At 39.1% G+C, this 24,702-nt stretch overlaps 1 protein-coding gene and 1 non-coding gene across 2 annotated transcripts; one reads left to right on the top strand and one right to left on the bottom strand.

Moving 5' to 3' along the window:
* Positions 1-1,140: 1,140 nt before the first annotated feature.
* Positions 1,141-23,727, bottom strand: LOC145451886 (uncharacterized). The gene is made up of 23 exons (XM_080330105.1): positions 23,581-23,727; positions 21,591-21,684; positions 19,363-19,690; positions 18,182-18,263; positions 17,991-18,095; positions 17,426-17,509; positions 16,347-16,475; positions 15,134-15,307; positions 13,983-14,028; positions 13,835-13,923; positions 11,736-11,923; positions 10,790-11,033; positions 9,172-9,294; positions 9,037-9,111; positions 8,138-8,248; positions 7,967-8,067; positions 7,155-7,301; positions 6,926-7,027; positions 6,051-6,188; positions 5,792-5,893; positions 4,845-4,959; positions 3,325-3,538; positions 1,141-1,838 (listed from the first exon to the last, which is right to left on the bottom strand). Exons 1-23 carry the CDS (start codon positions 23,656-23,658, stop codon positions 1,792-1,794), a joined length of 2,916 nt encoding a protein of 971 aa, XP_080186231.1. The 5' UTR covers positions 23,659-23,727; the 3' UTR covers positions 1,141-1,791.
* Positions 23,728-24,396: 669 nt separating this feature from the next.
* On the top strand, positions 24,397-24,478 carry Trnas-cga (transfer RNA serine (anticodon CGA)). Its single transcript has one exon. It is a non-coding gene; the product is annotated as a tRNA-Ser (tRNA).
* Positions 24,479-24,702: the final 224 nt, after the last annotated feature.

Genomic DNA, 24,702 nt, shown 5'->3' with positions numbered 1-24,702 from the left:
AGTATATGGTCGAAGAAATACCAATCGAAACTCAGGTAGTAGATTTTGCCCAGCCCTGTTACTAACCCACGGTACAGCGCTCGAGATTACCGGACCACGATCTAATAGTAAAACCATATATGGCCTTTATAAAGGCTATGGTAAAACCTCGCTTTCCGTCACATATGCCACATCATTTTGTCACTTTCTGCCACATTCTATTTCTGTCATTCAGTGTTTACTTTGCGGTGCAGTGTGCATGCCTCTTCTTTACATCGCCTAGGCCAAAGTGGGTGTCTGCTATCAAATACTACTCCAAGTCGTTTCGACGCCTTGCTGTCTTTTGATCGTATAGGAATCTCGTGGTGTATCGATCTGATGAAATTTTTAACAATATACTGATCACGTCAGTAATCAGGCATCAAAATCAATCTACAGCGTTAAAACGTCTTTAAGTCTCTTCTACTAGAACTAGCCGACAACCATTTCTTTTGCAAAGGAATTTCGCAATTCTAGACTCGCAGATTGGGACTTATTCAATTCAATACCATCAATCCCAGGGGGAAAGAGACATTGCATTTACTGACCTTGTCGTACGTTGGCGATTTGGAGAGTCCTGCTGCTAAATCTTCTCTATTAATTCCATACTATGGAATCGGTGTAGGACAAAAGGACTGTAGGCGAACGAAAGACGATCGAAATTTCTTTCCCGTGTCAACAAATGAAGTTTCATCGTATAGGGTTACCAATACCATATATAAGTCCTTATTTTCCCGGAAATTGAGAATGTCCTCCAAGGACGCCATGACCTCCTTTTAGCAAATCTTCCTCCTAGACAGCACTTACAGTTAGGCTAACGAACAGGGTCAACTGAAAATCGGCATAAATGACGCGAATAAGTAATGCGGACGTTTTAGTCAACACCACTTTAGTGTAGTAAAAAGCGGATAATACGGGAGGCGATTCCAAGTGATGACCTTTTTTTTTAGTCAACACAACATCATTTACAGTAAATATTTCAAAATCAGCTATTTTCAATTTCGGCGAACCAACTTTTAAAATTTGATAAAAGTGTCTTCCTTTCCCGATTCCAAAATATGATAACCCTACATTATGCCCAATTCAAATGATAGCGTAAGAAGAACAACCACAACAACAGACTTGCGACATGAAATGATTATTTATTATTGAGGATATTCAACATTTGTATCACAAAATGGATAAAGGGGAGTTTGTCACTACCACTCCTATGATAGTGGTAAACAAAGATAACACCTAGTACAAGATGTTCGTCGCTCTTGAAAACAGTAGTCTGCTGGTCAGTACAGTACGAAAATTTGAACGGGTTGCTAATTACATGCTCACACTATTATGGCTTTAGACATTCGGAAGCATGGGATGTAATATACTGCTGGATGGAAAACATGGAAATAGAAGACAAGCAATAGTAATGCTATTGAAGGAGACTCGCTTGCATTGAATATTATAAGACAGTGGGGATACAAGTTATACCAAAAATGTCACAGTAAAGTACATAAACACAATGTTTCATACTTGGTACACATTTTCGTTTGAAGGAAACACGAGGCGGAAACCAATAAGTTGACTTGGAAGATACTCAATAGTTTCTTGCAATAGGATACAATAAAACTACAAACACTTGAAACGTATTCTGAATAGCTGATAAATTAAGGGCATTATTTATTGATATCATTCATGCTTGAAGTGCGTACATTTATAAAATCTAAACATCGCTAAGAGTGACGTATAAGTAGTGCTAGTTATAAAATCAAGTTGTGTTGAAATGCTTCTCTACTGTTCCACCGTAGAGGCCATCGAAATAGGACCGCCGAGAGATTCTAAAAAAGAAAAGGATCGGTTGTATAGAGTGGCAATCGTAAGGTAGAAGTTACACGTATAATTATTGCAGAGTCGCTGTTTTTGCGTGATAAATAGAATAAATGAATTTAACCCAAGTCCCAAAATATGCCATGTTGAAGGACATTTTAACAGACAATTTTATTGATTTATCTACAAACTATATCAAAAATGGACTTGAAATCTAACACAATGTCAAAAATGTTTACTTTGGCTGCAAAGAAGTCAAATGATAGCTTCCTAGTCAACAGCAGTACACGGTATCAACTATAGTTTCTTATACTTTGCAAATGCTTGCCTGGAATACCGTCCTAAATGTATAACAAGTAAACGAACAAATAAAATAGACAATTACCTCTAACAATAATGAACTAAAAGAGCATTTGAGAACACAAAATCAGTTCCTGAATTTCAATTTCTAAAAATTTCAAACTCTATAAATTATGGAATCTGACAACAAATGACCATATGATCAAGTATCATTGACACAGAGGCCATGCGTAACCAAATAGTCAAGTGACTCGATGACAAGTCGAGTATTAGCCATCAAGTGGAATACTCAAGCACCATCCAATAAAAGCCCACATAATTAGAAAACAAAATCACGAAACAGGTCAATCCCCTGCATTTCGTACACAGTAAATGAAGATTTACAAAATGAATTTGGCATATCTGTAACACAATTGTACAGCTTTGCGTAGTTCACGTCCAGTGCAAGTTGCCATTAACGGAAACAACTTTACATAATCGTTAGCTGGTGTAACATGCTTTTGGAAAGAGTTTTCACTCATGCAAGGATGTCCAGTCCATGTCCAACCAACAGCTCTGGGGCCAACATGCGGTCCATAGAGAAATATTGTGTAGCCCGTGAAGAAATAACAATTTCAAACGATTTCCAATTTAGTTTCGTCGGAAACGTTTGGGCTCTGCTCAAGTGAACTAAGGGAGTGGGCAAAATATAATCACTCAAATAATCATGCATATTTGGACTCCGCACTCAAAGGCTTTGACAAAATTTAGTCCGATACCAAGTGTTATTGAGTAGACTTGTTATCACCATTATCAATTCTTAATGAGATGGTGGTCCTTGTAAGTTGCAACTAGTCAACAACAACAAATCCTATGTGAGCCCCACCGTTTCACTGCATAGTTTACATTTGGTCACAAAAGCTTGCACACCCCTGTCCTATCAGTAGGGTTATCCAGTGGTGGGATTCAAAGTTTTTGTCAGCCAGTCATATTTTTCAGCCGGTTCCGATATTGAAAGTGTTTAAGAGTAACCATTGACGCTAACCGGTTCGGTCATCTTATAAGATTTCGTGCAAACTGGCTGAATCCCAGCACTGGGCTTACCATAATGGAATGCTATGTTGCTGAATTCGGTCTGGTGTAAATGACCACTGTAGTCAAAAATACCATGGATACCGCAAACAACAACAGACAGCAAATGCAAACGGTAATCCATACCTGATTTTTGCACATCTTGCGTAGCGACTGAAATGTGGGACGGCGATCTGCCGGCAGTTCTGGGCCGCTCCACGCTGGCCGGAGTTCTTCGTCCCGCCGAGAAAGGTCTGGTGGGGGACCGTGCGGAGCGTGGACGGGTGGGTATTCCTTTTTTGTTGCCGTAAACCGCGTCATAGACCGTTTCTGGCGAGGTGGCAGCTTTGTTTGTCATGTGCTGAGAGAATCACAAACGCGTTAAATAACGGTAGGAGAATTCGTGAGAATTGAGGGCTTGCGTGAATGTGAACGTGATAGATATTCCCTGGTCTCTCATTATTAGGGCGATATTTTTTTGACATGTCAAAATTTTGTCAAAATTGTAGTGTTAGGTCAAAATTATTTACAAAGTCAAAATTTTTTGACCTCTGCATTTTGTTTGTATCGTAGATTTTGCACTGTCGGTGAACTTATCATTTGATATTTTACAGCTTGCAGCCTACTTTATAGGCCTACCGTTGTAAACGACCCATCGTCTTCTCATTGTGAATCATAAACAGTCAAATGAAACAAATAGGATGACATGGTTTTATGGTCAACGTACCGCAATATCCTAACTGGAGCAAGACTGCTGCTTGGGCATTGCATGGTTCTTATATCAAGAAGAGCAAGCTGAAAAATTGTGATGTAGACAACATTGTCAGAATAAAGCAACACGGTGTGTTCCAGCAGTGTACGCACAACTTCAGTGTTGCCAGCGAACAACTGCCGCTGTTGTACACTCTTTCTCAATTCTTGGCAAGCTACTCAGTAAGGACAGACACTTTCTACCCAAGAATGTATGAAAGTATCTTTCGTTGTACTACAACAAATTTCAATTACTTCTACCATAATGCGTGATGTAACTTCTGGAATTTTTTATAGAGCCAGATTTCGTTGAAATGCTAGTTTTTTTCATGTAAAAATTTGTCAGTTTTTGAGCCAAAAACGTTTTTTCAGCCCAAACTACTTCGTAAGGACAGACAGTTCCAACCAGAAATGAAAATAAGTAGTCCAATTTTAACATTGTGTGCAAAAACACCAAATTCACATACATGAGGTCAAAATTTGGTCAAAATTCAGTTTTTTTAGGTCAAAATCTTCCGTTTCTAGGTAAAAAATATCGCCCTACTCATTATATATTATGAGATATACCCATACCGATACGTATGTACCACTCTGTATATCACGTGACTATGTACTATGTATTTCAATCATGTGATAGACTTATTCATATACTATTCTACTGTATATATCCATTCAATCAATACATCATATTGGAGGTAAACTGCTGTTGCAATACCATTGTATATAAGTTGAAACTGTCAGACAAGAACTCATACGGAACCATTGCTTCGGATGCCACTGCTAAGCTAAGTATAGGCAAGTCACAACGAGGAATTCAGGCATATGATTGTATATTGGGGCGTTTTCCCAACCCTTTCCGTCTCTTATGCCTATCCGCCACATCAATGAGAATGGTTATCGAATATGTATCAGCAGACCTGGTGCAGTTGAAGTACGGGCAGTCTGCCTTTGTAAATATGACCGTCGTGGCCTTGAAGCTCCACTTCCTGCTTGGCGTTATCCACGACGGCTTCTTCCTCTTGCCAAAGCTCGCTGCAGTCAAATAGGAATCGGAATGACGACAAGATCGCATACAGTAATTGCTAGTGCCAAACCAAGCACAGGCATAAGTTTGTTTGCGTCGATCATAAAAGATGTGAAGATCACAAATAACCCACAACAATAAGTAATCAGCCATTGATCCGTGATCGCTGATTAAATGTCAGTAATCGACCTGCTTCCATTACACAGGTGACGATTAGCCACTAATCGGAGAATTTTAATCGGTCAAATTTGAATCGTCAAAGAGGTACTTCAGAAAGTTAATCGACGCTTCAATGCCCCAGAATGTCTCGCAGATCATTCTGAACATACCACAGACACGATGTCCGAGTGGTGAGCCAGTTCGATCATACCCGCAACATGATGTTCGAGTGGCAACATAGTCCGAACATACTCCAGAGATGATGTCAGAGTAGCAACGCAGACCGAACATACCCCGGACATGATATCCTAGTGGCAAAATGGTACGAACACACCCCAGACATGATGGCAACGTAAGTCAATTGCGTCATTTTACGTCAATCATCTGCCATAGTTTAACTCGCGGAGGAATCTGCATCTGTGCAACACTGCCACCAGGTGACCTTATTGACGGGTTAAATTATCCCCGATTAAGGAGATTACATTTTGATCGGCATCTGTGCAATGCACCCTAAGACACCTACATATCTATTTGGGTTTCCGCCATATCAGATACGCAACCAAAGGATAGCTGAATTCTCTATTAAATGCCAGACAAAACTATTATCTCGATATATCATGTCAAACATTCGCTTATTATGGTGAGGATTTCTGAATAGACCTCAGTACTTGAAGTACTGACCTCAGATGTGTGAGCCTGGTGTAACGTCTGTGTGGGTACGTGAGGGTATAACCACCACCGCAGCTTCGGCCAGACGGCAGCAGATATTCTTCTTCCGTTTCTCTGAAAAGTAAATGGTACTCGTCACCAGATCACCCGCGTGAATTCACCACTCTGAGATTATGACAGAAAACAGCTTCAACCGAACTAACACCGAGAATCCAACTCAAACTCTCTCCTGCCTAAACAGCACAAACACGGTACTAATGCCGGTTCTCACATCTTTTTAGGTAGCGGCGTCTCGCTGTGCGGGTAGTGCGTTTTGTACGCTAACTGATCTAGCTTTCTAAGCCTGGCGATCTCCCTCTCTTCCAAAGCTGCCCGGAAATTGGTAGAGTTCCGTCCGATCGGCATGGCACTGAAAGATAGAGTATTTAACACAAACCTTGAGGCGAATAGTATGGTTCAATTCTCTATCCTTATTCAAATGTATGTGTATTAACTGCAGTAGCTACCTGTCTTTACAATATTTTAACTTTGCAATTGGAAATAAACAGAGCTAAATCTTTTGGGCATATAATAAGCATTTCTGACTCTGAAGAAATATTGGTATTGGGCCTTTCCAAGGACTTCATCATACTTGTATTACAATTACTGCTAGTATCAGCTCCCAGCTCTAATCTTGATGCTCATTGCTAGCCCTACTGTACAGCGTCCTAGTGTAACGGTGAGATAATCACAATATACGGCAATAAATTATCTTATGTTTCAGGATCCTCTCTCAAAACTTGGCAGCCATCGTTGCTCGAAAATGACACTTGTGTATGGTACCACACAACAAGTTATAGGAAGTCGGATTGAAACGCCGGCCAGTTATCTGATTCAAGTGTAAAGTCATGTAATTATTCACGTAAATAGAGGAAAATATCACAAATCCATTCCAAAACAACTTGACTACGCTCATACTGTCGATGTAAAGCTATATTTGAATCCAAATTACTATTCTGCACAGAGTTGAAACGCCTAAAACTGCTCGGAAAGCAATCCATTTGCTTCAATCTTTGAGGAATAAAACGCAACATTGTCAGAAACTTCATCATTTTGAATCTTTCCACTGAGAGACAAATTGATTTAGGAGTTACGCAAATATCTCACCCTCTAGCTTGCTGCCTTATTTGATCGAGTTCGAAAGAAGTGTAGGGTCTCACGGATTTTGTCGCGGGAAGTCCGGCAGTGCCCGGTATGGACGGCATAGGCCTGCAAATCAAAAATCACGTCTTTTTTATTATGTTGTAGCGTTGGAAACTGTAAAGCATGCAAAATAAATGTTACAAAGTACACCGTTAAAGACCGGCCGAGCCGTGAGTACAATAGTTTAACTTACCCTCCCTGAGTCAGCTCGACAGGCCGATCGCACGAGATACAATGGTAGTTTTGAAGTAATTGCTTGCGGAAACCGGCGGCATCGTCACCTTCATTGTATACTTCTTGAGGCTGGTGTTTCTCGATCAATTTCTTCATTGCTTTCATTCTAGTAGACACGAATGCAATTCTCTATATTTTTGCCTATAGATTGGCCGATATGATACAAACATCAGCATCGGTGAAAATCCGCAGATATCGGCCAATAATTTATTAAAATTCATTCAAATATGTGTGCTTCTAAATTACAGTATGGCGGAATTCAACTTTACTGTAATTGCTGTCCAATGTTCAATGATACAGCACCCACAAATGGGTTCGAGGTTTGAGTCTGACCAAGTTGCATTTGAATTCCTACCAAAGTTTCGGGGCTCAACCACATTCATTATCGCTGTCCTAATTGTGAATGCAGTGACTTATAAAAGCCTACAATACTGCTATCTATCGAGAGTACAGTAGCTAAAGAAATGGGTCTAGTGTGAGTAGCTGACTATAGTAATCAAATGACCTCAAATGTAAAGTGCAAAACCAGCAATGTTTTTCGTCTCGATCATGACTGCTCGGATTTATGTTTAAAGCATTCAGTGTCACCAGATCTCGTTATTTTTATGAATTTTACTGATAAATCACAAAAGATCAATGCTGATATATTGTTGTTAGAGTTAGTCAGGGACACTGCTCATGTATCTGTGTAAAACCATGGCCAAAATCAAGACAGAGTAAGTGGTCATATGCACGCCAGGAAAGGCACGTTGAAATCAGAAAAGTTCCCACCTATTTTCAAGATGTAATTTCAGATTCTCCAATTCCAACCTATCCAGCTTGCCGTCGACATCGGCAGACAACTTTTTCAATGCTTTCTGCCAATTTCCTTCCTGGGACGTTGAAAAAAAGACAGATTTCAATCACTAACGTTCCCTATTACGTATCAAAACATATCATTACTTGTCCGAGGAGTTTTTCGAGCATTTCGTCCAGGCTCTTGGTGATCGCCGAAGTAGCCGAGTCGAAATCGGCGGTGTTGACTTTCATATCTACTGTTCTCTTGTCGGCTTTCTGTGGGAAAAGTGAAACCCAAGAATAAATTAGACTGCAGAAGTATTCTAGTAGTAGAAATGCAGCTGATGAGAGGGATACTTGCATGCTCAATTACTCAGAGTTATATAGTACACTATAACTTGAGCTGTCATAGTGACGAATGTTACGGTGTAAGGATATTGATAGCTCTGAAGAATACTCAAATGTAGGCCTACAGTATACTGTAGCTGTAGCATAAAGCTTACAGAAGTACAATCCAGCAGATATCCTTTCTACAAACTCAACAAATCACTCATTCAGTTGCCTCCATACTAATCCAGGTGGCACAGATTTTGATATTTTGACAAAAAATCTGACAACCCAATTCAGTAAACACACAATGGGATGATGTCCATGTTTATAGACAAACATGAATTCCAGTGTCTTATCCTGAGAAATTATAATAATATCAATTCATTATAAATATTGCTGCCCGTGGCATTATAGTCTGCAAACAATCAAGATTTGGCTTTTGTAACATGACAGAAATACCCTCTCATTCATTGCTTGTATCTTTTGGACACTATGACAAACGTAATGAATCGCTGCGTATACGTTACATCAATTCAAGATATCAACAAAGTTTACTGTCCCTACTTGGCTCAAAGCACTAAGTCAATACAAGACTCGGGTATTGAGTGCTGGTACTCGGAGTTTGAAAAACGTTCCATTCTGAAATTTGCTCATGGTGGAATAACATCAAGTGGATAGGAACATCTCAACATCACATTTGTAGTAGATAATAAAATAAAAAGTAGGCTACTAACCACGTCTATTTCCATTCGAACGTTTTCCTTGTCGGCCTTCGTCTCGCTGAGCTTTTCCGTGTGTCCGTATAGCGTCTGCAAAATTTTCGATTATAACAGTGAGCTTATAAGTGTTACTTTGACCGCTGCGCATACGTCGATGTGCTTCTGTTTTTCTTTATGCTCTTCCAAGGCGGAATCGATGAGACGGGCGAGTTTTTCCATTTCGGCTTGTAGGTTAAGCAGCGATGTTTGTATTCCGGATATTGCGTCGGAGTCCTGTTAAAAGTGAGGGATCAATCAGTTCGAGTCATGTTGTTTAATGTTCAGTATCGACTTCAAGTCAGGATCAACCCACTTCTGTGAAAATCTTGGGCGATATCGAAGGCCACGGATTTATAACGTACTCATTATTCTCTGAATATGTTTATTCATATCGACGAAAGATCGTTTTTGGGCCTATTGTTTCATTATCGATCCTGATATACAAAACAAGTCATACAGAATGTATCGAGTGTGTCAGAAGTCAATTTTCGGGTTCATAACAGCGAATTTGTGTGATTCCTCACACCAGATAATGACTGTTAAAACCAGATTTCTTGTGTCCATATTCATCTTGAGCATTCCAAAGTTACTCTTCGGATTTTGTAGTGTGAGCATAAAAAATGGGAACATTTTTCATTGTGTAGCAAGGAAACTTGAAACTTGTTTAATTTAAAACATGATAAAATCTCTTTACTTACATGTAAAAGGTATTTTTTTGTCAAAAATCAGACTAGGCCTATGCACAAAATTGGCAATGTGAGATTGGATTGAATAAACAACAATAGCAGTCTAGCTCTGTCGCTATAAACGAAAAGACTTTTACAAAGAAACTATTTCGACTGTCTACATTGCCCCGTTATTAAAAGAAATAGCTGAAGGTTCCTACAATAGAGACACTACATAGCAGTGCGGTAGTCATCCTGTGTAATCAGAAAATTCATGCCGGTAATTGAGTATAATTGAGATATGGCGAGAGAACACTTGCATAATTGCATGCATATAATTAACTAGTTAGACTTTGTCCCAAAACAATTGATGATTTAAAATTAGCCTTATTTAACGAGTATTGAAATACATGGTTCCTAGTACAGCAAATGAATTAGTTAATATTAGGGCGATTTTTATGACCTAAAAAACGGAAGATTTTGACCTAAAACTCAAATTTCTGACATTTTTTGACCTTAAAAATCCTAATTTTGACCAAACTTGACCTGACGTATGCAAATTAGGTGTTTTCCCACATAATTTAGAATTGTACTACTTATCTTCATTTCTGATTGGAACTGTCTGTCCTTACGAAGTAGTTTGGCCTGAAAAAAACTTTTTTGCCTCAAAAACGGACAAATTTTTCGCATTACCCACTCGAGTCCTCTGTATTTTCAAACAATCAGACACGGACGGCTTGCTAAACACTAGCCTGCATATTGAGATTGCAGGATCAACTTTGCCTGTAACCAGTGATGTATTGTGACCCTTCATCACCTGCCCATTTTCGTATAATTGTGTAGGCTCTTTCGTTATGAGTGCGCACTGCGCGGTGCATGCCCCTTTAATCACGTTCTTTCTTTTCTTACTGATTTGCAGGCCAGGGTGGGAGTTCAATTGATTGAATTCAGCAAGTAGTTCTACGCCTTCTCATCTATTCATTGTATCGCAATCTCGTGGTGTTTGATATATTTAAATTCTAAATAACCTGAACTGAGCTCAAACTTAAATCACCGAGTCGCACCTGTTTCTTCAACCTCGAAGATTTTGTCGACAACAACGACTCGACAATCTTTGGCTCCTCCGGTGTTATCGCCCTCTCTGTTTTGTGTTTCAGCAGCGTGATGGTGTTGTTCACGTTCTTATTCATCTCCGACAGCTCCTGGAGCTTTTTCTCGAAATCCGTCAGCTGATTGGACAACCCGGAAACCGAGCTTTTGTTCTCGTCCACTCGCGTTTGTAGGGAAATGTTCACTTCGCTCAACTGCCTGAAATTCTCTGAGTTACTACTCTGACTACGCGGCGGAAAAAGGCCACAAAATATTCAACAAAGGTGGTCAGAGGCAAAGTGACCTACTTTCAAATTTTTGGAGTAGTCAAGCAGTGTTTGCTTACTCACACTGCTTACTTCTTATGTACTGAGATGTTATATACTTTGGGATTGAACATACCATTCAATTGCATAGTGAAGTTCTGTATCTCAAAAGTATCTTGATATACTCTGGGAATATTTCATATCTGTTGCTGTTATTCAGTTACTTATATAGACAAATTTGTCTCTGGTATAACTGTGTGTTATTATATGCCATTATCGATTCTGTCTCTAATCATTGTTACATCACAACAAAATTATTTTCTATATTTCGAATTTGGTTAACCACATTTTTTGACGTCCGTTCCTGATGAGTCAGTCGAAAAGCTTAGAATGGATAAATTTAGCAATATGAATATATTGTTTGTTATAATAGTGAAGTTTTGTACCACCAGAAGCCCACTTCATAAAATTAACTTAATCTAACAATGTGAGCAAGTTGAGATTGGATAATATTACTCTGTCTGGATACATCCTACATATATGTTGAATTAAATAAATCTATTAAGAGCATTCGACGGCTTTGCCCAGCCTACATTACGACTCAACGGCTGCAGTGCCTTTGACTAACTGGAAACTCGCTATCTCTCCAACTTACTTCGCCAAAGCGTTGAGTTTAGACCCAAGCCTGTGGCACGCAATTTCTAACTTCCTCAACTCCATGTGAGAACCTCCGGCAGACGACTCATAGCCTGAGCTTTCCTCGTCGGAAAACAGTGGCAGGCCGCCCTTGAAAGTTAGCATGTTGTCTATGCTTTCCTGCTGCATCTGCACTACGTCCTTTATCTGAACAAGTTTGTAACTGTGTTAACTTCGAATACAGTGGTACCTCCCTTTTTTATTTAGTCATGAAGTTTATTTAGGCATTAACTAGACCAGACGGCAACTAGACTGTGATTAGGACTGGGCGAAAGTGATAACCCTTTTTAGTCATAAGGCTCCCTAATTTAGAGGTTAGGGGGTACACACGACCTCCCAAAAATGAAGGGGTCCGCGCTGAAAAAAAGTATCGAGAACCCCTGCGGTAGCAAAATTAGGGTAGGCGTATTCATATTCTAGGATGCAAAAAATATACATGCGACCGAAAATTTGTGATTGTCTGAATGACTGGGTACTTGATGGTAGACGGTCTACCATTGGTTGTTAAAAGGAGCTTCGACAAGCCAATCCAGCAAAGATCGCATAACATTACTGGGTGTTATACACATTTTTATTTGTTTGGCATCATGTTTTGCTCGAAAATGTCTTAATAAGGCTATAGTTTCGAAATTGGTGATGGCTAGTTAGCTAGGCTAATTTATTACCGTACTTGATAAGAGTTATTCTTTCCCGCTAAAAATATTTTGACATTAATAACTATCAACTAGTAAACGATTTTTGGATGGAATCGCATAGATTCCAAATACTGGAGACGTATGTTGGTAAAGTTTTGTACAAATACGGTAATTCAAGTGTGTTCAGAAGTACTGTTTCACAAGTGTCTCAATGATACCAAATTGGCATAAAAACTGCATATTACGTACCATTGTAATGAATGCAAACTCAATTGATAACAGATGTTAAACAAAAAACAACCTCTAAATGTGAGTGGTGGCTGCAATGCCGGTTCAGAATTGGAAGACAATACCTAAAAGATAGCCAACATATCGATTGTAAAGATGACTATGATGTCATGGAGGATTTGTGAACCCTAAATATAGATCAGCAACACTTCCTAAAAAATTGAGCATGTTCCCGCTGAACTTATGATTTAAAACATGAAAATGGATACCACACCCTTAAAACTATGCGCTATAAATACAGCTACAATGGCCGACATCGTTTACATTCTCGTATTACATACAATACTAAGAAGCGAATGTGTCATTGAGGAATATAAAGACATTGGATATCCTCTGACACCGGGATACGCCGGTTCCATCAAATCAAATGAATGTTATTCCAAGAATTTTTAATGAATTCCGGCTCCATCGATGTGGGACGCATGCATTTTCAAAGAAAATGGCAGTATGGACAAGCTAAAATTAAATCGTGCCTATTGCACATTATAAAGTCAAGAGTGTCCGACCAGCACATGGCCTCAAAGTAGTATTGTTCACAAATGTAGCTATGGAGAAAGTTTGTTGGTAGTAATACTCCATTCTTTGCCTACGTAATGCGCCACTGTATGGGCACAGTTGGTCTCAGTGTTGTATTCTTGCGAAACGCGAATCCTACCAAGTCGAAAAGGTGGCGTTTGACTATTGCCTAGCTTCAAACCCTAGTTTAAGTCAGATTTAACGCAGACGGTATGCAAACACTGTACAAAAACATTAAACTCATCATTGTCAGGCTTGGTACAGTAATGTAGGTAACAGCAGTCTCTTATAATAAGGTCATGCATTATAATACTTGCCTACGTGAACTTGCGTATCTCTCATCTCAGTATGAGACTCATGAGTACCTGCTGCAACTATTGCAACTTTCTATGGCCGATATATTCTAAAGATCCACTACAGGTGTCGCATTAACTTCACAAAAGCTAAGGACTAAATGCCGGGATATTACATTTGATTACAACGTAAATTTACAACCAATAAGGAGCCCAGACTTACACATATTACAGGCTACCTACATTTGCTTACATAGTGCCTCGAGTTAGGCATGCTACATATGATTTTGAAAATGATATTAGATAAAATAAACAGTTCCAGGCACCTGTTCCCTGTTATTTTCCAGAGCGTTGACGGCGTCCTTCAGCGCATTGAGCTGATCGAGTAGATCTTCCGGTATTTCCACCGAGCCGCCTGAAAGAAAACAGAAATTTAACGCCACACATTCAGCAAGTTAACACCGCCGTCCTTACCCAATCCTTCCAGATCTGACTTGTCGGCCTTTGTCGGCAGTGTATCCTGTGAGGAAAATATGAATAAATGATATACAAACCCAGAGCAGGTAAATACAGTAATGAAGTCAGTAACGGAGTACTTCTACTGTTTTGGAGTACTACTGGATATGTTTTCAGACTATTTCCAACTCGCTTTTTTACACTTTGGATTTTAAGAGCTTCTTGGAGGTACAGAACATCGATATACATTTACATAGTTTATTCACATTGAAAGAAACCCGTATAATCTAGGCGAGATTGAAATTCCATGCCGGTGACGCCATATTTGTTGATATAACAGTTGATATACAATGTTCTTTCCAATTTTCTACTAGTTGCAGACGATTACCCTTGACGAGTGTCAGCCGAAAATATTCGGGTTAGTTTCAAATTAATATACTAGTTGAATCGATTGGATTTTGTAAAGTAAAAAGTAATTGGAATAGTTCCACAACTATGGAATGAACCTAATGAATATATTCCAGATAACATTTTGAGTAATGGTATCCGAGTTGAGGCTTGATCGTAATGATTCACAACATCGAAACCACGTAGTCTGAGGGTAAGTAAATCCACAGAAATGACTTTATTGTGCAGCGAAATTGTAACAAAGCGTTATATAGTTATAGGTATGGTTAATAAATATGAATATTTTGTATGGCTGATATTTGCTGATTGTGTACAAGGTACAAATTTGAGCTTTGTAATTCATCCTTACCATATATATATTTTGTAACTTTTTTTACAGCTTCCGGGAGCTTCCTAAATACTCGGAATTTATGTGGTATGATGTTTTAAGCTGTTTGCGGGAATTTTATCTTGCAACTTTTACTATTTTTCCATGACACTTTTTACTGCAACTCTGATCAAGTATTGCGCAAAATGTAAAGTCTGAGTGATTTAAAACGCATGCTATAACCTATTTCTAGTATGGTTCTCTCTTTGATTTGCTACGACGGCACCTTTCGATTCACCGCGAGAGGTGGCAAAGTAGTTCAGAGGAAGTAGCATAAAGTCATGAAAGTAGGCAAAATCAACTTAAGTACTCTGAAAATGTAGAAGTACTTCCTTACTGACCACCCTTGACCATAATCCCCATCGTATAATTGTAAGTTGTAATGTCCCCTTACCTCCACAACGTCCAATCTCCCTTCCATTATTGTGTGTTTATCAGCCAGCGACCCAATGCGTTCGAGCATATCGGTGGCTTGCGGAAACTTTTCTTTCGCTGAGCTCAGCCTTGAACTGCTCGGGCTTGACGTCTTCTTCAATGACAACGCTTCATTCGTCGGGTCTTGTGGCAACTAGAGAGATAACGTAATGCGATTAAGCATCTGCACGCAAGATGGCAGTCTTGAAACTGGAGCCCTAACAACATCATAATTATGAGCCTTTATTTTCTGCCAATGTCAACATATGACATATGTAAGCTAGAACTTTTCATTAGCGGTAGTAATTGAGTTTATTTATAATAAAACTCCCGCGGAGTAATAAAATCAGTAAACTAACGGGTGCTTGAAACTGGAGCCCGACCTACACCATGATTATGAGCTGATGCCAATATTTTCTGCCAATGTCAAGATATGACATATTTCAACTAGATTTTTAAATTAGCGGTAGTAATCAAAGTAAGAAACTAGTGCTCCAATCATATATGAGGGTATTGGAGTTCAAGAGACACAACTTTTCAGCAATTTTTGCCATAAAAGGGAACTCCTATAGCCCTCATAAATCAATCAGAGTCGCGATTTTTTTTGCGATTCGTCTTTTTTTCAAATGCGTAAATTGACTCGACTCGAGTCAATTTGTGTATGGACTCGACTTGCACTTGAGTCATTGTGCATGACTCGAACCGAGTCATATGATTCGAGACTAAGACGACCAAGACAGACAGTTCATTGTAACTTCGAAGAATAGTAAAGTCACCACATTATTGGTATTTTGTCAATCAGTCCTGATACTTGGAAAATAGGGCCAGAAACTGTTGGGACTGAGTAAAATTACGATATTATGAATCAGAGCCATTCTATATCACTGCAGAGTTGAAAAAAGTGGGTTGAACCGGAGTGAACTCAAAACTGAACAGTGAACATGATGACTCGGACTCGACCCTCTACTCACTGACTTGTAATCGGACTGACTTGGTGGTGAATTGAAATGACCGGACTTGACCCGAGTCAGAACAATAAAAGTGAGATTGACTAGTGACTCGGGAATTGATGACTTGGTTACAACCCTGATATCAATCCAACAGCAGCGCAAAGCACCGAAGAATGCAGTGATACACCGGCTATTTCGCCCAGTTCTTATGAAATTCAGTAGCATTAATGTAACTGTCGTTACCCGAGATTGCTGTAATTCTTCCATCTTTTTCATATGCTGGCTCAAAGCTTCCTCCAGCACCGGCCATGTGATGAAAGTGTCAAATTCTGATGCGTCGGGATATTGTCCGAGCTTTTTGGCCAATTCATCCTGTTGAGCGGAACAGAACACAAATAAACATCGTACAAGTTCTTTCCAGATTAGCACAGCTCAAAAAGCATCGCATCTTCGCACCTTCGAGTACTCTTCAGGTAATAGATATTCTACAGGGTAATCATGATCATGGGGATTAAATCTGTCGAAAAAAATGCAGGTACATTTTCGCAAGCTTTTGTCCAAGTGTCAGGATGGAGCACTAAAGTGTAGCACGTGAAAATAGCAGTCGGTACCAACAGCAATGAACAATGGAAGGTCTCTTTAAAATCACAGTAATCAATAGGATTATTTGTTAATCAGATAAATGAAATTAAAATGATAAATTACAACTCCCCAGTGGTAGTTACAGTATCAATCGGATGAAGGAAGGAGATCTACGAATAGACAACATTCTACACAAAAAGTAAGCGGTGGTTTAAGGCATTAGAAAGTATACACTTACTAGTTGGTGCTGTACTTCTATATTGCCGGATAAATTTATCAGTAATTTGCAGAGTAACAGTATGTAGATGTACGTATTCAGGAGTGATGAGCCACAGTAGGCCGACAATGTGTTGGTGGCAGCATAACTGATGAGAGAAATCTCAAATTGAACACCTGGGATAGCTAACGTAGGCACCTTGCTGATCTCTAACATAAATTAACAAGCTACGCCCTGTGCCTTTCAAATGCCTCTTTTCTCACAAATCCAATTCATCAACATTATTGTAAACCGTAATCCTTATCCGTATATACACAAGCGAGTCCGGGCAAGATTGCTTTATCTTAAATGTCAACGTCCATTTCAAGTTTCAATGCCATTGTCTGCCCGCCCCCTGTTCCTTACAACAATACAAACACGCCGGGATTTTGCGAGAATATTACTCGGGCTTTGTGCGAACATCCGGACTGGTCGGCGCCACGTTCTGGAATTTCATTTGCGAAAAGTAATATCGCGGGCTTACCAACTGTTCTTGCATTTTTTCGAATTCGCTAAAGTTATCCTCGAGCGTTTTGATGCGTGATTCAATTTCGTCCGTGTTTCCCATCTGGAAAAATGTAACACAAATGGACCGTGCAATCCAATTTTCAAGTCAGCAAAGTAAGTGGTATATCAGTGTTGGAAGAATTTAGGCCAATTCAAAAGATTGCACAGTGTACACGGTGCTATTCAAAATTAAAAACAGTAGTATATAAAACGTATTCTGCACACCGATAAGGCGGCAAGGTTTACATTTGGCTTACTTTGGATCAAGAAAAAGTTTTCAAAGACAATTTTTACCGCATCATCACTACTTTAGTAAGAACCTACGAGCCAATAAAGTACCAAATTTCAATTCATCAATGGCGTACATTGGCTATCTCCACAATAACATCGATGAGAATTAGAAGGATATACCGAATCAAGTTCAAATGATCAAGGATGGGATGATGATAGGTGTTGACGATAATTGGGGAGCGTATTCCTAAATTCAGGATTGATCATCGCTGTAGTGTGCCTTTCACGTTTTATGCGGCAAAAAAAAATACCTGCGACATTTGGGTTTTGAGATCCAGAAACTCCCGTCCCAGTCTACTCTGCTGGTCCTTCAGCGCCTGCATTTCTTGGAGAAGATCGTCAATCAGAGAAAGAGCCTGCCAGGGAAAGCGTTGTTTTTGGAAGAAGTCGTTTGGTGTTATCAATCGCGGTAAATTTCATGACACGACATTGTTCCACATACCCGCGTAACGCCGGTCTCGTTATTTTGAACTGTCTTTTGCATCGTCATGTGTTGCCAAAGGTCCGAAGCGCCATGGCTTGATCTAGGAATACAACGGTAGAATAGTAATCAGATTATATATTTTCATTTGACTTAAACAGACAATGTACAATGCAATACACAAGACACAACGCGATGGATGATGGTCATGCACTGCCTTAAACTATACTCTACCGGACAATATCTACGATAACTTAGATTATACAACTTTACCAAGAGCTTCTTGGAGGCACAGAACGTCAGTATACAATTGCATAGTAGATCATATTGAAATGAACCCGAATGTTTTCGGCTGACACTCATCAGGGATAATCGTCAGCAACTAGTAGAGAATTGGAAAAAAAATTGTACACCAACAATCGCATCAGACCTTTATAAATGGCAGTATGTAGAATTGTAGATGTAGCGCATAAGCAACGCAAATAGAGTTGCTTTACTCAAGAAATGCTATCATACTGACCCCATATGGATCCTATTGAGAATTCCTTGTTGACAGTATACATCCCAGCTTCTACTTTGGGGTAGTAAAATCGACAGTAACATGTGTTAAACAAGTATGCAAAGACTTGTGTCAACCAATAAAGCACCGGTGGTGCTATTTTCGTGTTTGCGCTATTGACCAGACTTCTTTTTACGAATGCAATGAGCTTTAATATACCTTTCGGGCTTCATAACTTTTCACGCACTACGGCCGTAATAAGAAGTACGGCACCAAAATTGCAGTATATCGAGGTAGTCACCGATGCCACTGGCATAAACACAGGAATTTCCGAGGGCGGGCTAAAATTTGGGATGACACACCAAAGACCAAAGCTATCAAAATTCCAAGTAGCATATTCTTATATATAACACACAATGTCTGCGCTATAAATACGAGACTATATTGTGGTGACTGTGATACTGCGGCTGTATTGTTCATAAAAAATGACGTAAAACTGTCCGAAACATCATTCCACTTGACTAGACTGAAAAAACAGGTGAATACTTTAGTCCCTAACACTGTAGAATTGGAATTAGCCCGGAAACGAATTCGCCGACATCATAAGCACAGTTCACAAGTATATTTTATATCGTATAGAAAATCTGCTGAAGTATGAGTAGAAAGCATTGTGTTACTGCACAATTTCAACAAAAACACCCACTTTTTTCGTCCAATAATATCCGCATTGCTTGGTAACGAATTTAAAAGCGTGAGCTGGTTTTCAATTTTCGAAACTTTCTTGTCCAAATCTTCAAACGAAGACGACTTTGTCACTAGAATCGTGCTTTCGAGCGACGTCTGCTCTTGTGGGGCAGGATGCAAGCTGCTGGCCCTCTGCCCATCTCTAGATGCCTGCTCGTTGCCGACTGTCTGGCCGGTGTTGGCTGTCTGGCCGAGGACGGTCGTCTGTGCATTGTTAGGCGTCTGCGAGATGCTGCCCACTCGCTGGTATTGTTGGTAGTTGCTTGTCGGTAGCTGTTCCAAAACAACTGAAAGAAAACGAAAATGAGCTCAAATTGAATCAGTGCGAATGGCCGAGTTCATTGTCATAATTCAATTGTTTGAGAAACACTCTTTATTTTCATCAAACCAAAGTACATAGAGGAACAAACATACAAACAAACCGCAACAATAAGAATAAAAAAACACAAGCACAGCAGGGAACAATCAATACAACCTTTTGGGTCAACTAGCCTAATCACAGAGTCTAATGTAACGACCGAAAATGGGATTAATTAGCTCATGACACATAAAACGAGTGTGCCGAGGTCGCCATATTTACATCACCAAATTTGGTATGGATGTTAACTTGTGAATATATTATGTCGGAAAATGTAAAGGCATAACCATTCACTTGTAGTTTAGAGCATAATTTTACTTACAGTACATACGGTACCTTATTTTAAGCTTTCTACGCGGCTGGCTAAGTTCCGTATTACTTATGAATCATATTTTGAGTATACCATACATTTTTTGAATCATCGCGAGTATAATTTTCTTTCGGATGTCTTACAGCTTGCGGTGTGGTGTGTGAGCAAAATTTTGAAGGAAATAAAGTTTTCCCAATTCTGTGTCATAGAAACTTTAGAAACTTGGGCCCAATCAAAATTATTCAATCGCTTGTTGTAACCAGAATGTTTTCACAAAACTTTTATTTCTTTGGATGAGGCTAAAGTATGCATCGGCGCAGTAAATGACAATATTTCGGACCGATTTCTAATGTGCAGCCTACTGCTCACGAAATATTATATCTGATTCATAACAGCTGTCTTGTTGAGTGAGTTGCAAAATCGAAATAAGGACAGCTTCTGACACGTTACTTTGTAGCATGTGAACGTATTTGTAGTCTGGTGTCAACCTAAAAAAGTCTTCCTCTTCCATTTCAATAGTCAGACAGAGTTAATCAACACTGTCAACATATGAGTAATAAGTACATGTCGATAGTCCTGTTTTACATGCTTGGGGCATGTTAATGATAGTGGGCTATTTATACTACTGCGGCTACATATATGTCAGTCTATATATTACATTAGGTGTCTTTCATTATAAGGAATGGTGGTAGATTTAAAAGTTACTCTTAATAAAAGATTTCATTGTTGAATCTTCACATTACAGTCACGCCTGGCTAGCATAAAGAACGTCTTTAATAATGATACATTTTCAAACAATAAAATCCACGATAGCAAATTGACTTGAAATATCACACCCCCCTATCCTTTGTTACTGACATATCTCGACACCCGTACATAGATAATCCGCGGACCGGATCCTGAGATTACATGATCGGACCAACAGGTGTGTCAGATTTTGTGACAATAATCTACCAACACCCTGTATTACAAATATTGAGAAAAATCCTATCCAAACAAAAATTAAGGAATCTGATGACTTGGATTGGTAGGTATTATTCAAAATGAAAGGCAGCCAAATTTTCTCAAAGATTACGACCGGATAATTCCACAATTTTGGATTGAATTAGAGGCTACCTTACACACAGATACTACAGTCATTTTGGTTAGGCCTACATTGTTTTGACTTGACAGGTATAAGTGCAATTCCTCTTCTACTTCAATATCAAGCATTATCAAAACAATGTGCACACAAACAGTGTAATTCTCAATTTCACACTGCGTACTGAATACACACACGTGTATAAGGCATGACACCATTCTGCACTTAACTTGAGAAAATCAAAATCAATCAATCACTTAAGTGTATATTGCAATCACAATAAATAGATCATATAAAGGTAACAAAATGAAAAAGTGACAACTGGAACGAATGTTCAAAATTTGCTTCAAATGATGAATTGAATTTGGTATATTTCACCTTACAGATCAGCATTTCAACACTAAGCTTTAAATATGACAGATGGAACGCAAATTGTACCTGGTGCAATAACTGCCTTGGATTCTTGCAAATTGAGTTTTTCAAGAATTGCAAGAAGAAGCGACTGTAAGATATTGAAGTTCACAGCACCAACCTGAAATGTAATTCAAACACATTTAATATACCACTAATTTTTCAATTCAAATTAATATGTGTTTGATAGAGGTTTGGCCTACATAATCACTTAATGGTTCTTACTGTTCAAAGCATTGTTTGTCATTCCTTAAAACTGAGTGATATCAATTTCAATTATTTGGAAAACACTTCTGTTGGAAGTGGATTTGACTTATCATGAGAGTTTGAGCCAAGTCAATGATTAATAACAACTGGCTGGATCCGTTCTCTACAAGTAATCGCGCTAACAGGATCATTCCCCGGATGAAAGTACTAGTTTTGAAGTTGTAGGCTACAATCCTGCTGAGTCGTATAAAAAATAACGCATACTGGCATATCTTCAATAATTAAAACTACGCTATATAATTGAGTATTGAAAGCATTAGTGTTCACTGTTCACTCCTTCTTATAAATTACAGTGCGACACGCCTGGATGGAATCTAGGTACTGTCTCTACAATTAATTGCACATGATGGGAATTTTCCTCAAGTGACAGGATATATTTCCCGGCATTATGAGACTAGGGCAATGTGACAGGTTGTAGGCTATTTCATAGTGGGAAATCTGCGCAAAAAAACAAACTGTGCAACGTTTGGAGGGCTTGAATGGTTCTTTTCCAATGCACGCAAGTCGACCCAATCTTATGATAACTACAAAACAATAGGGGATATTGACAGTACTATAACATATGTTTTTTTTGGTTAGCTTGTCAGTTTCGTCAATTTTCGTCAATTCTAAACATTCAACGATTTGTTTCATTCAATTGTTTGTTACATAGCAAAACTTGGAAGAACATCAGAATATTTTTGTCCGCATCATCAATTGTGCTTGTACGATGGAGATGCGGTCAAGGTTATCTATTCCTCAGCACCATTTTCATCTCCACACAATTCTGGTGTTTAGAGAGTCCAGCAGGGAAACTGGACATACCAGTTTATTTACGATCTTTGAACCCACCGAGGATTGACTCATGACATACCAAGAAAGAAGAAGGATGATCTATCATTGCGCTATTTATCTGGTAGAACCACTGCTACTTAATACAAACTTGCAAGTGGACAGTATCTCAAATTAATATAACATAACATTTTAAACAACGAGTCCATATATCTATGAGCCAGGGGTGTAATGACTCGAGTCATGACTTGACTCGAGTCCGACTCGAGACACGATTTTTGATTACTCGACTTGACTCGAGTCATTTTCTCAAAATACAGAAATGACTCGACTCGAGTCAATCTGTGTATTGACTCGAGTCATTGCGCATGACTCGAACCAAGTCATATGACTCGTGACTCAGACGGCCAAGTCCGACATTTCATTGTAATTCGAAGAATAGTAAATTAACCACTCTATAGGCATTCCGTCTATTGGTACTGGTAGCCTACTTGAAAAGGAGATCGGAAACTGCTATAAGTGAGGAAAATTAGTATAATATAAATGCGAACCATTCGATATCACGAAACAGAGTTACGGTATAAAAAGTGGGTTTAACAAGACTTTAACTGGAAATCAGCAGTCACCACAATGACTTGGAGTCTGACTCGAGTCATAATACCATGACTCAGACTCGACCCTTTGATCGATGACTTGGACTCGGACTTAACTCGGTGGTGAAGTGAAAATGACTCGACTTGACTCGAGTCAAAACTATAAAAGTGAGATTGACTTGTGACTCGGACCCTTGTGACTTGGTTACAGCCCTGCTATGAGCCACATGCACCCGGAAAAGGTTTTTCCATCATGAATTGTGTTGCTTCAATGAACAATTGACTTAAAGGACTAAATCATCACCATCAGTAAATTTATAATTACATCATTTCAAAACACCACAAGATAGTGATACAATGAAAAGATAGGATGAAGTCAAACTTACCTCAGGTGTTCCAAGTGCAAGATGCACAAGTTCCCGTAAAGTCCTTTCATTTGAGGGACTTTCTGACACAGATTCCATCGCTGCTATTGCATTTTTACCAACGCAATGAGAACATTATTGATAATGATGTTAGATGTAAAAAATACACTGACAAAATAGAAATTCGATGGTAGAGTGGAGTGAAAGAGGTAAAATGGTCTAGATGTCAGAGCAGTGTGATATTCAATACAAATATCACTTACGGTCAGTGCATCTTCGATACTTTGAATTTTAAAACACTAAAACACGCATTGGCATGGCACCGCAACGCAAGCACTGTATCACGTCGTGCAAAACAAACGAAAACCGCTGACGGGCTTACGTGGTGACTGTCAAACCTGAGATTTATTGAAGCTGACAGCTCACCGCATAAATTCTCGCCAAGCTGCCTTCGCTATAAATTCAGAAGTCGATTTTTACGTACCATTACGCAGTTGAAATATGAGCTCCCGGCAATATTTACCAAGAGCGTTTTCATTTCCACATTTATTTCACAGAAAGATATCATGAAGATCATACGTTCCCATAGAAACAGGACATCTGCTGGCGAAGAGAAATGTTGATATTTACAGTAGTGGGCAGTCATCCGCAAACTAATCTAAAATTCGCACCATATTTCCATACAAATTAGCCGTATATATAAATTCGCCGCTTAGATTCAGAATAATTGTGCAGTAACAAACATAATTATAATAAGAATATAAAATTTTACGCGAGCCCCGCTCAAATTTCGAGAACGAGCAATCTATTTTTATATATCACGCGCCGTCACTCGTAGCTGCGATGGCCGAGTGGTTAAGGCGTTGGACTCGAAATCCAATGGGATATTCCCGCGCAGGTTCGAATCCTGCTCGCAGCGGACTTTTTGGTAATACCATCCAAATTTTGCAAATGTAACATACAAACAGATTCGAATTACTTTGACACCGCTACTGATTAATTACGACGAGGGAATCTTTTTTCGTTTGAGTATAGAGTATAATGCTTTATATCGAATTCCGACCGCATTTCCGTATACTAAACATCGTTGTTATAGTCGTCGTAGGCCAGGGGCTGACAACCTTTTCCGCCAAAGGGCCACAT

The sequence above is a fragment of the Botryllus schlosseri genome, chromosome 12, assembly GCF_051294905.1.
Source record: "Botryllus schlosseri isolate E-star chromosome 12, Bs_hap1, whole genome shotgun sequence".
Taxonomy (NCBI): Eukaryota; Metazoa; Chordata; class Ascidiacea; order Stolidobranchia; family Styelidae; genus Botryllus; species Botryllus schlosseri.
This window is presented reverse-complemented; position numbering and strand designations above follow the sequence as displayed.